The sequence below is a fragment of the Opisthorchis viverrini genome (genome assembly GCF_000715545.1).
Source record: "Opisthorchis viverrini unplaced genomic scaffold opera_v5_96, whole genome shotgun sequence".
Classification (NCBI taxonomy): Eukaryota; Metazoa; Platyhelminthes; class Trematoda; order Opisthorchiida; family Opisthorchiidae; genus Opisthorchis; species Opisthorchis viverrini.
The window spans coordinates 1208883-1222855 of record NW_008751749.1 but is presented as its reverse complement, the minus strand read 5'-3'; the positions used below and the strand labels follow the sequence as shown (position 1 = coordinate 1222855).

The following is a 13973-nucleotide window of genomic DNA, read 5'->3' as shown; positions in this document are numbered from 1 at the left end:
ACTTCTTAACAGTAGCTTAAATTTGAAAATTTCATGTAGTTCAGCACGCTGAAGATCACTCACCCTGTTGCACAATAGTATACAATTCATTCCCGCTCACACAATGCCCCTTTTTAGCGAAATACACTCAGTTGCAAACTAATTTGGTTTTGCGAGAGACTCACCTGGAACATAGCTGAATCTCTCGGTTTTGATATTTCTGGGCAACTGAATGTGCTACACCAGGCCACGATATCCCGAATATCGTAGTGACCGAAACATGAGGCGGTCTGCTGCAGCACAGTCGGGTGCCTCGAGACATCACAAATGAGAGATTCAGCTGGGTTCCAGGTGAGTCCCCGGCAAAACCAAATAACCTTGCAAATGAGTGTATTTCGCTAATTTCGTACAATCCTGCTTCAAGTAGAACATAAGGTTGATGGAAACCCGGGGACTGCGCCTACCTGATGAGCCCCAAAACGGGCGAAACCGGTCGACGGATTTCTAGCAACCATATGTGTAGAGCATTGCAAAATACTCCTTTTTCTTTTTATTCGAAGGTGGAGGAAAGGTCTGAACGAACCAATACCTGTGTGTGCATTTTTGGCTGTGCCTTTGCTTTGAAAGATGATTATGCATTACAGGTGAACTCACCTCCCAATCAGGGACGCTGGAATCCCATAATTACGACGTCTTGGTAGACGAGTACTTCTGGCTGGAGCGACTTGCTCGGTCTCAAATTAGGCCTCGAAACACTGTGCGGTTAGCCATGTTGACTTATCGGGTCTTTTCATTCAGGCAAACATCTTGTGATGATGCTGGACTACGTGCAATTAGTTGCCGAAATTTTTGTGCAGTTGGTGTCCACACCCTTGTTCTACGATTGGTTCTCTCTCTATCCCCGTTTGATTTGAACTGGATGCCGGAAGCATTGATCTGGCATTCGATTTTAATTAAGTTCCAGTGCAGCGCCTTCTACATTCAGTAAAGGGGCTTATCTGGCAGAGCTGAGTTCGGGCATGAGAACGACAGACCATGAAAGAAATATTAGAGGTGTCTGCAAAGCAGAATAACCTAACCTTTTTCATAAAGGGAAGTACGCACAAAGTTGCTGAAAACTCTTCGACAGCCCACGACCGGATACACCCTTCGAAGGTTTTTCAGCAACCGAGTGAGTAGTTTCCTTCATGAAAATACACTGCAATATCTCGAATATCGTACCAACTGAAACATGAGGCAGCCTTTGCGCAGCACATTCTGTTCAAGAATATCATAAACAAGAGTTTCATTTGGGTATCCCGTGAAGATTAAATTAATTTGCTAATGAACTCTAAGCTTTTCATTTCAGTTGTATTGTTATAGGGGATTGTCTAAACGGCCTGACTGTTTTACACGATAGTTTTTGGGTGCGAATACTGTCAGTAACTAGACAAGAACTCGTCTCCACGGACTTAAAGACCGTTTAGGGGCATTCGAATAAATTCCAGTTTCTCACCAACAATTTGAATATATCCCACATTGTTCAATGGTGATCGAGGCCACAAAATGGTAGCTCCCTAAGCGAGCCTAAAACGAAATGTTCACTGGCATGATTCACGTCCAACTCACTCTAGTCTGAAGAATTCTCTTCCGGTCCTGGTGTAATTATTCTAACAACATGTATCTGACACGCCTTGCATGTTAAATATCCAAGGTACAAAACCCAGTCTGACCAAGGATTGGCGTCGCTGATGAGCTCTAATAAGAGCGAAACACATACCCAGTGATTGGTATGGGCAGTTGTGACAGGTTGGACGAAGACTGTGCACACCGGAGTGATGTGAACAAAAATGTCTTTGTAATGTACTACACATAAGGTTGCTGAAAAGCCCTCGACAGCCCACGACCGGCTGACCAAGGGCGTCGCTGATGAGCTCTAATAAGAGCGAAACACATACCCAGTGATTGGTATGGGCAGTTGTGACAGGTTGGACGAAGACTGTGCACACCGGAGTGATGTGAACAAAAATGTCTTTGTAATGTACTACACATAAGGTTGCTGAAAAGCCCTCGACAGCCCACGACCGGTTTCGCCCGTTTTGGGGCTCATCAGGTAGGCGCAGTCCACAGGTTTCCGTCAACCTTATGTTTTACTTAAAACCAAATTGCCCGAAATTGGCGAATATACACTCATTTGCAAATTAATTTGGTTTTCCGAGAGATTCACCTGGAACGCAGCTGAATCTCTCGTTTGTGACGTGAGTCTCTCGAAAAACCAAATTAGTCTGCAAATGAGTGTATATTTGCTAAGAATTTCACCAGTTTTATTTTTTTGTAGTATTTGATTAAGGAGCTGACAGCTTTGCGAACATACCTCGAGCAAACTTACGATTCACTCCTCGATATACACACCTATACTGTTACAGTTCCACGTATGAGGCACCAGTGAGGTAGGCATGATTACTGTATATCTGAACAGATTATCATTGCTTCTGTTGTGGAAAATTCGTGGATTAAATCACGTCACCTTGAACAGTTCCAAAGGCAAATCAGAGTGTTTACGTTTTGACCATCATTTTCAAAGGTGGCTGGAAGTCGCATATTGCATAGACCGCCACCAGTGCACCTCCTGTCTCGCAAACACTGAGGCTGTCTTGCAAAATGGCTTAGGTTATCGGAGGATTATGATCTTTTCAGATGCCCTTCTTACGCTGTCGGTGGTTTTTGGCAAAGCAAGAACTGTTGACCCGTTTCTTGAACCAGAGCTAATGAGTTCCGCATATACGGGTAACCGACAACAAGGAAGCACGTTGATATATACACAGCATGCGGTGAGAATAGATATCCATGAAACCGGTCTACATGCCGCAGTGTTTGATAACAACGCCACTTCAAGTTCAGTAGGGTTCCCATGGTAGTGTGTTCAGAAGTTCTGTTTGTACACCATAAATATTTCCAGAGTCACATGCAAAACCAAATTTGTTTGCAAATGAGTGTATTTCGCTGAGTTTGTATTACTTCAAACCTAATGACAGGTATTTTCGACGTCACACGCGGCATAAATGAGTGAATTGATTCACGCCTTTGGTTTCATAAGGCAAACTACCTTCAGAGCTATGCGAAACCCTTAATGAAAGACTTAAGGACCACGTGCAGAGATCACATATTCTAAAGCATGATTGCATAACTCAGACGTGAGTGGTTTTTTTCCGACGGCTTTTTTGGTGGTGTTTAATTTAATTAACATCCCTTGTACTTCCGCTCTGTTTTAAAAGATTTCGCATGCATACTCCAGAGCAAGTTATTTCTTAGTTGCAATAAACAGACCACCAAAACTTGAAAGACCCTGAGGTTTTCCTCTTGTTATCTCATCGATGTCAATGGTGGACAACAATGGAGGGAATCGATGCCCTTTCGCTACCTCATTTTTTATAAGAAAGCTTCCAAAGAGCTCGCCACAAACTGACACACGCCAGAAATGTGGGAACATAAGAACTAGTTCAGGTTCTCCAACTCCACCCATCAAATAAGCTTGGTTAGAAAAATCGATCGACGAACAAAGTCAACAGCAACCATGAGGTCAATAAACACCGAGACTCTGAATCGTCTGTACATATGGCGCCATTTTACCGCCAGTCGTTCTGCTAGATGCCCCTCTATGCGTCTTAAATCCTACTTATGAGTCAAGCTGTCTCTCACTCCCTTCAAGAAAGACGAAATGTTGATGACTTTCAAAGCCCTGTTACAACCGGAGCACGCTAATACTGCTGTGGTTACCAAGTTTACTGTGAGAATCATTTTGAAGAGCGTTTTGGATATTTCGCCGCCACTATTGAGTGAAATCATGCGGAAGTCCACTGGGACTATACGCGTACGGTTGCCTAAAGAATCCCCTACACAAACTATTCTGAGAGTGCATTCACACTCCAAGTAACCGTTACATACATGTAGCCCAACTAGGCTCTTATCGTCAGAAATGCGACTCTCGTTGACGATGCACTGTCTTCTTACTTCGCGCAGGCCTGAGAAATGTGCCAACCGCGAACAGAAGTACCACAGAAATGACAGACCGCAACTGATCCTTTTATCGGCAACTGATATCACTGAATCTGCGAGGCTGCTTTGTCCGTAAATGCAATGTAGTCATAGTATCTCTACCGTTCTGAAAGTGCAAGCCGCAAAAAAAACAACTTATATTGGGTACACATCTGCTACAGACGCTATTAGAAGTCCGCAGTATCCATTTCCAAACAACCGGTTGACTCAGTATCAGCCCGCTTGAGTGTTCATTGCACCGGCAGCCATAACGTCTGAACTTCTAGCGGTTTGTGGAACTACGCCAACAGTGGCACAGAAACTCTGCTCGGCAGCTTCAGAGCCACAGCCTTTTAGGTGATAAGGAGAAAAAATAAAAGGAAAATATATCCCAGCGTTGAGACGCTTTAACGGATCTTGCAAAAGGATCACACGTAGGCGAACAACAGCGACACTGCCAGAAACTGTTGCGTTAAAAGCGAGTGGGCAGCTCGTTTAGTGGCACCAGTTGATTTTTCTCTATCCCATTGACCAGTAAGGCCTACAGCAAGGAGGATGGCATCCATGTAGAATTCTTAACAAGTCTACCCATCTGAGCGAAACTGGTGGGCCTCACACATTCGGCCAGAAAACTAGGACTTGTTCGTTTGTGATGCACTACTCACAAGGTTACTGAATTGTTCGTATTATCCCGACAAACTTGAGGAAATTCCACTCGAGAAAACGCTGCCATGCAGCAGGTGATTTTGTGTCGCAGGGTCTTCCTCTAGTTCAGTTACCTCCGAAGTGGGACTGAAGATGAGGTACCTTACGGTTCCGTGAATAATCGGTCTGCTCCCCCCAGCAAGGGGTCTTACATCACTGAAGGTGAATCATTTTTGCACTGTTGCGTTCGCCAGTTCATGTTGTCAGCACGAATGACGCACTACAGCACCTCAATCCCTCTTGCTGGGTGTAAAGTTTCGAACTATCACCGATGTGTTACTGTAAGATGTGGTCCAACTGGACGAGTATATATAGGCGAGATCGTCATGTACGTTTCCATTGAGTAAAGTTCAGATTGCAGAATGGCTAGTGAACATAAGTAGCGATTAGCAACTGTTGGTTGGATTATTTCATCTTAGATCCTACATTCCATACTCCGAAGAGGTAATACGGAGGTCCTGTTGAACTGTTACAGGGAATTTCGAGCGACATCTCTTCTACACAGACACGGGTTTGCATTTTGCCCCAAAATTTAAACCAAAGAAATGTGTAAATCAATCCACTGGAATTGCAAGACGATTGTCAGCAATTATCAAAAACATTTATTTTCGAAATATCAGACCAAAAACGCTTTGCTGCCCGATGTTACTTACAGCACGTGAAAAAAGATCAGTGTGTTTCCAGGTATTGTTGAAAGCTGGTCAGTGTTGAAATCGTTCATACACGTCTGACCTGAGTTTCTCCTATCACTGTTCCCCACATGAGCGGCAATATTCAGGACAAGGAACCCGAGTCTTCCACGTAATGAAGAACTTTATGGAAAACGAAAATTGGCCGAAGGAGCGCTTAGAAATAAAATCTTGCGAGAAGAAACGCAAATTTTTGAATATCCCAAAAGAAATCTTGTAAAATACCGCCCAGTTTTTGTTTTTCTGTTCAACTTGTAGCTGCCTGACACTCCTTAGTCGAAGTAAAATGGGCCAAAATCGATCTCACATTTGCCTTGTTGACAACGATGCATGAGTCAAATGGCATTTATCACTACTGCATTGCTAGGTATCCAATTTCGCGATCTGCCACCTACCATCAGTTCAATTTAGTTGGGTTTTTCATCTAGAAACAGTTAATCGAAGTACATCGGTTCAACCTGCTACGGTTTTGTTCAGCGATAGCCACATATTGGAAGCCGCGGCACTGCTATTTCACTGACTTATACTGCCTTTTGATTGCCCAGTATGACAAGGAGTGGTAGAGCTGCGAGCCCAATCCCATTATGAACCTGGTTTCCTCATCTATTCAGCTTACTATGCATGAGGATTTGTGTGATCTTGATTCGTCTAGTGATACTGTCTGGTTGTGAGCCAATCACGCGTTAGTTAGTTGTGACAACCGACGAGCATACGGATCAAAACAAACTGCCAGCTCAATCGTTCACGATATTCTGTCCATCGATATGCTTGAACTGGACCGTAAGCCAGCACAAAACAAATCCCTACATGCCTGATAAGTGCGATTGCCAATGGTTCGCTGACACCAGGAAGCGTGATTTGTTTGTTTGGTTTTTTTGATTGCCTGGCCTTAGATTTCACTGATAGCGGACGGGCGGTAAGAATATGCGCGTTAACAACGCAAGATGAGCATCCGATGAACGGCTTCACTTTGTGCTCATGTACAAAAAGTACTGTTTCCGCTACACTTGCCCTAGATTGCGAACGAACTTGCCTTAAACTGAAACGTGTTTATAGAAACGACCGTTTGGAAGGCTTTACCCACGATATTGGTGATAATAACGGTAATAATAAAATTAGCAATCCATTCGTAACACACTTTCTATGGGTAGCTGTAGAAACGTAAACGAAGACCGAAGTACCGCAAGTCTGCCACCGCCTGCACAGAAGCCATTGAAAATCCAGAATTGTCTTTGAATGACATCCTGTCGATCCGTGCAGAATGAAAACGCAGTATCTATAACACGAACAATCACGTGATGAGTGAAGAAGGTTCGATAAACGAAAAGCCGACAAGATGTGGAAGACATTGCATGATATCACACATGCAGACCTAGGAAAAAGTGAAGTGGTGTCGAATGGCTCAACAGGTTACATGTTCCGTTGTCGTGCGACCCACCCGCCATACTGTGCAAATTTCCTCAACCTGCATGGGTTTGTTCCCCATCTCTCTTCTGCCCTCATCTTAGTCGTGCAATCCGGTAGACCTATGTAGTATCAAGGCTAACAGTGTTTATTTTGGAGTTAACCCATTTTAATGTACTACTCGTAAGGTTACTCAAATCCGTCGACAGCCCACGACCGATTTCACCTTTCTTAAGGCTCATCAGGCAGGCGCAGTCCACGGGTTTCCGTCAAATTTATGTTCTACTTGAAACCAAATTGCACAAAAGTAGCGATTAGATACACACTTGCAACTTAATTTGGTTTTCCGGGAGACTTACTTGGAACCCAGCTGAATCTCTCGTTTGTGCTGTTCTCAGACAACTGAATATTGTAGCGACTGAAAGATGAGGCCGTTTGGTGCTGCACATTCAATTACCTGAAAACATCCCAAACGAGAGATTTAGCTGGGTTCCAGGTGAGTCTCTCGAAAAAGCAAATTAGTTTGCGAATGAATGTACATTAACCCATTTTAGTTATTTCGTTCCTGATTCATTCAGGGTAATGACTTTGCAGTTTATCTCTTTGCCGCGGCCTCCACGAGAAATGCGGACGTTGGGCCCGTTAATGCTAGGGGCAGGAGATGGTAAAGAGGAAATGGCACTCCACATACCGCCTGAAAAACAACCTATGTACTGGTAAAGTGTTCTGACCATTGTAGTCGTCTTTGAACGGGGACAGAGAGTGAGGTGAAATGTTTCAAGCAGGAACACCAGTTCCACTGTGAAATTCTGAACGAGAAGCTCTTGGACTTTGCCCATCAGTATGCACTACATACCATATCACCCACGTATTATCATAGCTGGGCAGGCAAAACTCTGCTGGTCAGAATTTAACAATACGTCAAGTAGAACATAAGGTTCCCGGAAATTCGAGGACTGCGCCTACTTGATGAACCTCAAGAAGCAAGAAACCAGTCGTGTGTTGTCTAAGAGTTTTCAGCAATTATGTGAGCAGTTTCCTTTATTAAAATTAACAATAGGTCATTCATTAGATGCAGAAGATCTGTGCGGTCTCAGTCACTCCTTGTTGGTTTTCGAAACGAACCCGAAAATTATCCCGAGTTCTATATTCATGGCAGTTACTTTAAAATTCTCGCTTTCTCCTTCCCTAGGTTGCAGTAATGAAATGATATTACTGGCTTGTTTTGCTACTAGATACTTATGGGTAACTTCTGCATTGTTTGGAATTTTTCGCCGAGGTTTCGGATTGACCTCTCGCAGTTGCACAGTCAAATGCGAAAATACGAAGGAAGTTTGGCAGTGTTGCTATTTCCAGGTGGAACAGATCGTTCACACCTGATGCTTAAGCGTTATTCGTCTGGGTCGCTTGAGACGGTCTCTAGCGCAAGGATTGGTCAGAAATTGTTCGTCATACAACAGGTTGACCTTGGCTTGCCAGCAAAAAAGGTAGCCGGTACATGCTCCTATTGGTGGTTTGCTCTCTAACCAACCAATCACCAAGCGACGGTGGTGGAGCAAACATGTGATCAAAATGCTTAACTGCGACCAGCCAGCTCGTCAGAATTTGACACTCAGCTCTGGGTGGTCTTGCTTCTTCCGGAGACATTGGTCTCGGTCGGGGTCGTCCATAAATTGGCCGCAATTGAGCTCTGCACCTTTGATTTTCACCATGAACTTCTCTCGAAATAATTTGGCTAAACGGCGAGTGACCAATGAAAACGTTCCACGTTATTTTCTACATCACCATAGCCCAGATCATTACCAAAATCGCCCAATGAGCGCCCTTCGACAACACATGTCTTTCAGCTCGGTGCAGCATTTAATGAAGTCACGCACAAATCAACGGAATAACTCATTTGACACTACCCCTAAACAGATGGACGACCATCTTCTACGACGAGGAAGCCGATCAACCACAGTGCTCAATCAACCTAACGAGACAGGAGAAAATTTAATGAACACTACCTCCACTGTCGTCCAACACACGCGAGGTCATGATCTGGTGCAAGCAACTTGTTCTCGTCTTCGCCTACCCTGTGAAACTTGCCAGCACACTGTGCACGGGCATCACTATCTCTACTGTCAGCACTGTCCCCTGGTCGTACACAGGAAGGAATTGTGCGTAACATCAATTCCTCGTGGTTGTCCATCAGATGACCTCGGAATCAAAGGCTGGGGTGAAGGTGAGTGTCCAAATCTAAAACACCGGAAGTTTATTTTTTTGTAAATGAGTACCAGTTCAACCATCACATTTGTTGGAAAGGCGTTGTGTAGGTCACACTTTTGTCAATAACAGGTATTCTGTGGATTCCCCATCTCTATCAGAATCGGGTTAGTCGGTCGGTAGTTGTTGAACCGTTTGTACCTAGTGGGAGAGCCACAAATAGTTTGCATTGGACTCAGGTGAATGCTGAGGGCAGACCCTTCCCAACGACATGGAGCTGAGAGAATCAAAACGTTGGGTGCTGTTGTGTGTTGCAACTTATCGGTTTGCCCAAACAGGATGGTATAGAACATGACACTGACATCATCGATATACGAGAGTCATCAGTTCATTCCGCTAAGTTTGTCGCAAATCCGCTGAGATAGAATTTCACAAAAGCTTGATGGTACCTTCAGATTTTGAACTGTACTCTTCCTCTGGCCACAGATAAGTTGCCTCTGTATGTGACTTTCGGCAATTCGTTTCAACCCCGTTTTTGTACCGGACTATATGTAGTCTATGTCACTAGAGCTGGTGGATGTACAGGGACGTTGTGTTCCACTGATCTGAGAATGGGTTGTTAGCCTCGTGATATCAAATGTTTTCCGCCAAAACAGAAATATCTTGTTCATTAAAACGATTCGTTTTGACGAACATTTATTATGACTAATGCTGCTGTAGCAATAAGTTCCACCTGGATTACGGAGGAAAGGGAACAATGAACTTCTCACTTCATGTCAGTCTTCATCAACAGCCATTTACTCAGGGGGCGAGTTGGACCAAGTGGTAAGAGCGCTAATTTACTGACCGGAAGGTCCGTGGTTCGAACCCGACCTCTGCCTCTGGACTAGACTTTGGCGACCTGGCAGTATCCCAGCCCTCGTGCCTCCTTCGTGTGGCACGACAGCTAGGCACCGAAAGGGTGCTACAGCTGAGCGGTCCATTTACTCAAACAAAACGTGGAATTCGTGGATCACACTCCGAGGAATTCAGATGATATTTTACACGATCTTTGTTGGAATGTGCTACCCGGAAGTGTTGAGCTTTGTTCGAGGAACCTAATCACCCTCGCTCCGAAATATCTGATGAATCCTTCTATCAGAATCATACAATTTACAACCGATGGTCCCGCTGGACATGAAACGAACACGACAGCTGGCACCGAAAGGGTGCTACAGCTGAGCGGTCCATTTACTCAAACAAAACGTGGAATTCGTGGATCACACTCCGAGGAATTCAGATGATATTTTACACGATCTTTGTTGGAATGTGCTACCCGGAAGTGTTGAGCTTTGTTCGAGGAACCTAATCACCCTCGCTCCGAAATATCTGATGAATCCTTCTATCAGAATCATACAATTTACAACCGATGGTCCCGCTGGACATGAAACGAAGAAGGTGGTCGGTATTCGGCCGCACACTAAATATGGCTGCACAAGAAGAAAGTCAGGGGACGACAAATGAATCTAGGAATACATTCGTTGATCTGCTGCACCCCACTCCCTTTCCCGTTTATTGACGAATTGCAGCAAACGCCACATTCATATACTACGTCTAAGAGCATATACTAAGTTAGCTGTTTAATCTTTCCCATCTGGTTCTGGAGAGTTTTTAGGAGGCAATCACTCTGGAAAATATTTCCTCCTGGTTAAATAACACTCTGTCCACAATACTACTTAAATGTATAGTCGTTGGTTTTTTCGCTGAACTGGACAGTTTGATCGCAAACGTTTCATCACCAATCGAGGTGACATCATCAATGAGTTATTGGGGAGCGTAGTGGTGCTTAGCGATGGGTTAGTGGTTCTGCCACACTTAAAAATGTTCGCATCCTACACCCAACTAAGAATCTTACCGAAATATAGCATAACCTCTTCACTTTCGCCTCCTAGTAGATTTGAAAAACAGACCATCCGGAAGTATGCTTTCATTTCTGAGGTCATCAGTTGGTAAGGTAATCGCCCAATGAACTCTGCCGACCATCGAATCAGCGAACATGTGTTTTGCAACACAACTTCCAGTGAGTCCTTAGTCATATCGATCAATTAACTCAGATTTACTCAGTCCACAACGTTCGCCAAAGCAATTGACTACGCTTGACCGATTCAAACAAACAGTTCCTAAGTGTTTGGATTAGATTAGACTTGAATTAATAATTGGGCTTTTCAAAGTGTTTGTTAGCTTATTTGATAGCATTTGTTACACAACACATAACCTATTAGGTAGCAGGGATGCTCAGATTCCCCCCGTATACTTACGCTAACATGAACTGCGTTAATTAGCGTCATTATTGTTGGATGATCTGTTTTCGATCTCAGCAACAATTACTTCAAATGTGTTGATTTGAAGCATACAATGTTTTTCCGACTAGTGACTGAGATTCTCAAACAGAATGGCCAAAGCATGCAAAATGGTCCTCTTATATGGACCTTCTCAGATGGCTGATAATTGGTAAACTGTGTCGAGAGATCATTCTAGTCCGAGGTTCACAGGACCAGCGCGATGTAGTCTTCTTCGAGAAGAAGCGCTTCCCGTGGATGGACTATGCGTCAGAAGACAACTGCACTAGATGAAATCAAATAGTAGCGAATATACACTCATTTGCAAACTAATTTGGTTTTTGGAGAGACTCACCCGGAACCCCGCTGAATCCCTCGTTTGTGATGTTTTCAGGCAACTGAATGTGTTGCACCAGGCCGCCTAAGGTTTCAGTAGCCTAAATCATCACAAAAGAGAGATTCAGCTGGGTTCCAAATGAGTCTCCCGAAAAACCAAATTAAGTTGCAAGTGTGTATCTAATCGCTACTTTTGTGCAATTTGGTTTCAAGTAGAACATAAGGTTGATGGAAACCCGGGGACTGCGCCTATCTGATGAGCCCCAAGAAGTACGAAACCGGTCGTGGGCTGTTGACGGCTTCTCAGCAACCTTAAGTGTAGTACATTAGAAATATTTACATGAAACCAAATAATGGTTTTAAAATTGGGCACCTGGAGCATACGGCCAGTCGAATGAAGTTGGAAACTTGAGAAATATTTTCAGGTCTTTAATATGACCAAGCCATAATTGGCAAAGCATCAGAGGATCGTCTCAGCTGAATGTGGCTCACGAATGCTACATACGCTTGAATAGCTGAATAGTTGTCTGCGAGTATGAACTGCCTTCTTGCTTAAGCAGTCGTGAGTTGCAACTTGGGAGAAAAAAGCTCTCCGTTGTTTAGCTGATTTCGGCTCCACAGAGCAGTACGAAAATTCAATTTATGGCCACATCCGTCGACCATTCGGTCAACATTCACTGTTCATTGGTCACAGAAGCGTTAGCTTCGATAAAACGCCGTACATATTGGCACTTTTGCAACGAGGAGCTGTCCAAACACTCTCCTATTTTTATATGAGATCAGACAGCAAATTCATTTTTTTATGCCGGATGGCCACAAACCTGATGAGCACCATCCAACCAACCATAAAACAAGAAGACGCAGGTTGCAAGGTGTCAATCATAATAATATGTATAGGTTGTAGTCACAAAGAGTTAACTCTCATAGCCCCTCTGAATCTATCGGTATAAATGTGGGATAGGTAGCTCCAAGGTAGACAGATGGCCAGAATGGATGGGTTTTGAGCAGTGTGCAAGCCGCTACGTTCTTACTAGCGATGGTTCATTAAACCCTAAAACAGGTTTTGGTTTCATAGCCAAATTGTAAACCCCCGAGAAGGACCAAATGTATGACCTGTTTTATAGACCCCAGTTTCCCGTTAGCGGTCGTGACGTGGTTTTCGCCAATCATGCGGCTCATAGAAGAAAAAAATCGTTTAGCTGTAGCACCATTTTGGTGTCTAGCTGTCATGCCACTCGATGGAAACGCGAGGGATGGGATACTGCCATGTTGTTTTGGTGTCTGTCATGCCACTCGATGGAAACGCGAGGGATGGGATACTGCCATGTTGCCCAAGCCTAGACAGAGGAAGTCGAGAGGCAGGCAGAGGGTTCGAACCACGGACGTTCCGGTCAATGAATTCACGCTCTCACCACTTGGGCCATCTCGCCTCCCACCCATGGGAAATTCATCAGTGCATGTTGAGACATCAGTTGAGAAAAAGGCAGTAAGGTTTATTTACTATTATATTTTCCCTTTTACTCGTAAGTAAGTCGATGTGCAAATTTTAGGTTTATTAGGGAACACTATTTCCGGTATAAATCATCCTATGCATGCTTTTGACTTGGAGACGATTTCAGCTCGTATATGACGCTGTTTACGATACAGCTACCTCTATACAGTAGAAACAGTGAAACATCTGCCATGGGGCAAAGCGATCACATACATTTTGCCATGCGTCTGTTTTTTTATTTTTTAGATTGTATTAATTCAGTTGAATAGAATGGAAGTCCAATTTTACTGACAGAGCGTCCAGGGTGAACATTACCTTAAGTAGCCAATGTTTGTACACGTAAGTATTTTCCGGTCTAGCGTAGTTTGGCGTAAGTACTGGTTCACGCGGCTAGACCTCAGACCAGCTGGTGAGATGCTTCTCGAAAAAGAAACTGGCCAAGATTGTCTATCCGGATGGCTCTATAAACCTACACAACAATTAAAGTACTCCATTGATACTTACTACCCCGTTGAACGACCTTACTATGTTTACCGCCTCGGTTCCAAGCCGTTAGCCATGGGATAATCCACTCCGAGTTACTCAGTGCACTCTTGATGTCCTCTCTGGCAGTCAGAATTTTTACCATTAAGCCTAGGTGATTATGCTAATTCAGAGCCCACAGTGTATACGCCACGTGAAATTCCAAACTGGAAGTCTACTGGGAAACAACTGTTAACATTTCTATTGAATTGTATGAGAGACAAAGTATTTTTTGTAATGCACTACTTATAAGGTTGCTGAAAATTGGTCGACAGCCGACGACGGGTTTCGCCCTTCTTGGGGCTCATC

At 44.0% G+C, this 13973-nt stretch overlaps 2 protein-coding genes across 2 annotated transcripts in view; both read left to right on the top strand.

The window, feature by feature from the left end:
* Positions 1 to 306: 306 nt before the first annotated feature.
* T265_05140 (hypothetical protein) lies at positions 307 to 7459 on the top strand (the record flags this gene model as incomplete). The annotated part of the gene is made up of 4 exons (XM_009170064.1): positions 307 to 330; positions 540 to 623; positions 7207 to 7287; positions 7370 to 7459. The coding sequence occupies 4 exons, from the start codon at positions 307 to 309 to the stop codon at positions 7457 to 7459; spliced, it is 279 nt and encodes a 92-aa protein (XP_009168328.1).
* Positions 7460 to 8363: 904 nt separating this feature from the next.
* Positions 8364 to 13973, top strand: part of T265_05139 (hypothetical protein) — a gene marked incomplete at both ends in the record, with an annotated part of 34440 nt that continues 28830 nt past the window's right edge. Inside the window, one exon of the mRNA XM_009170063.1 lies at positions 8364 to 9015. Within this exon, the coding sequence (XP_009168327.1) occupies positions 8364 to 9015 (652 nt within the window). The remainder of the gene's footprint in view (positions 9016 to 13973) is intronic.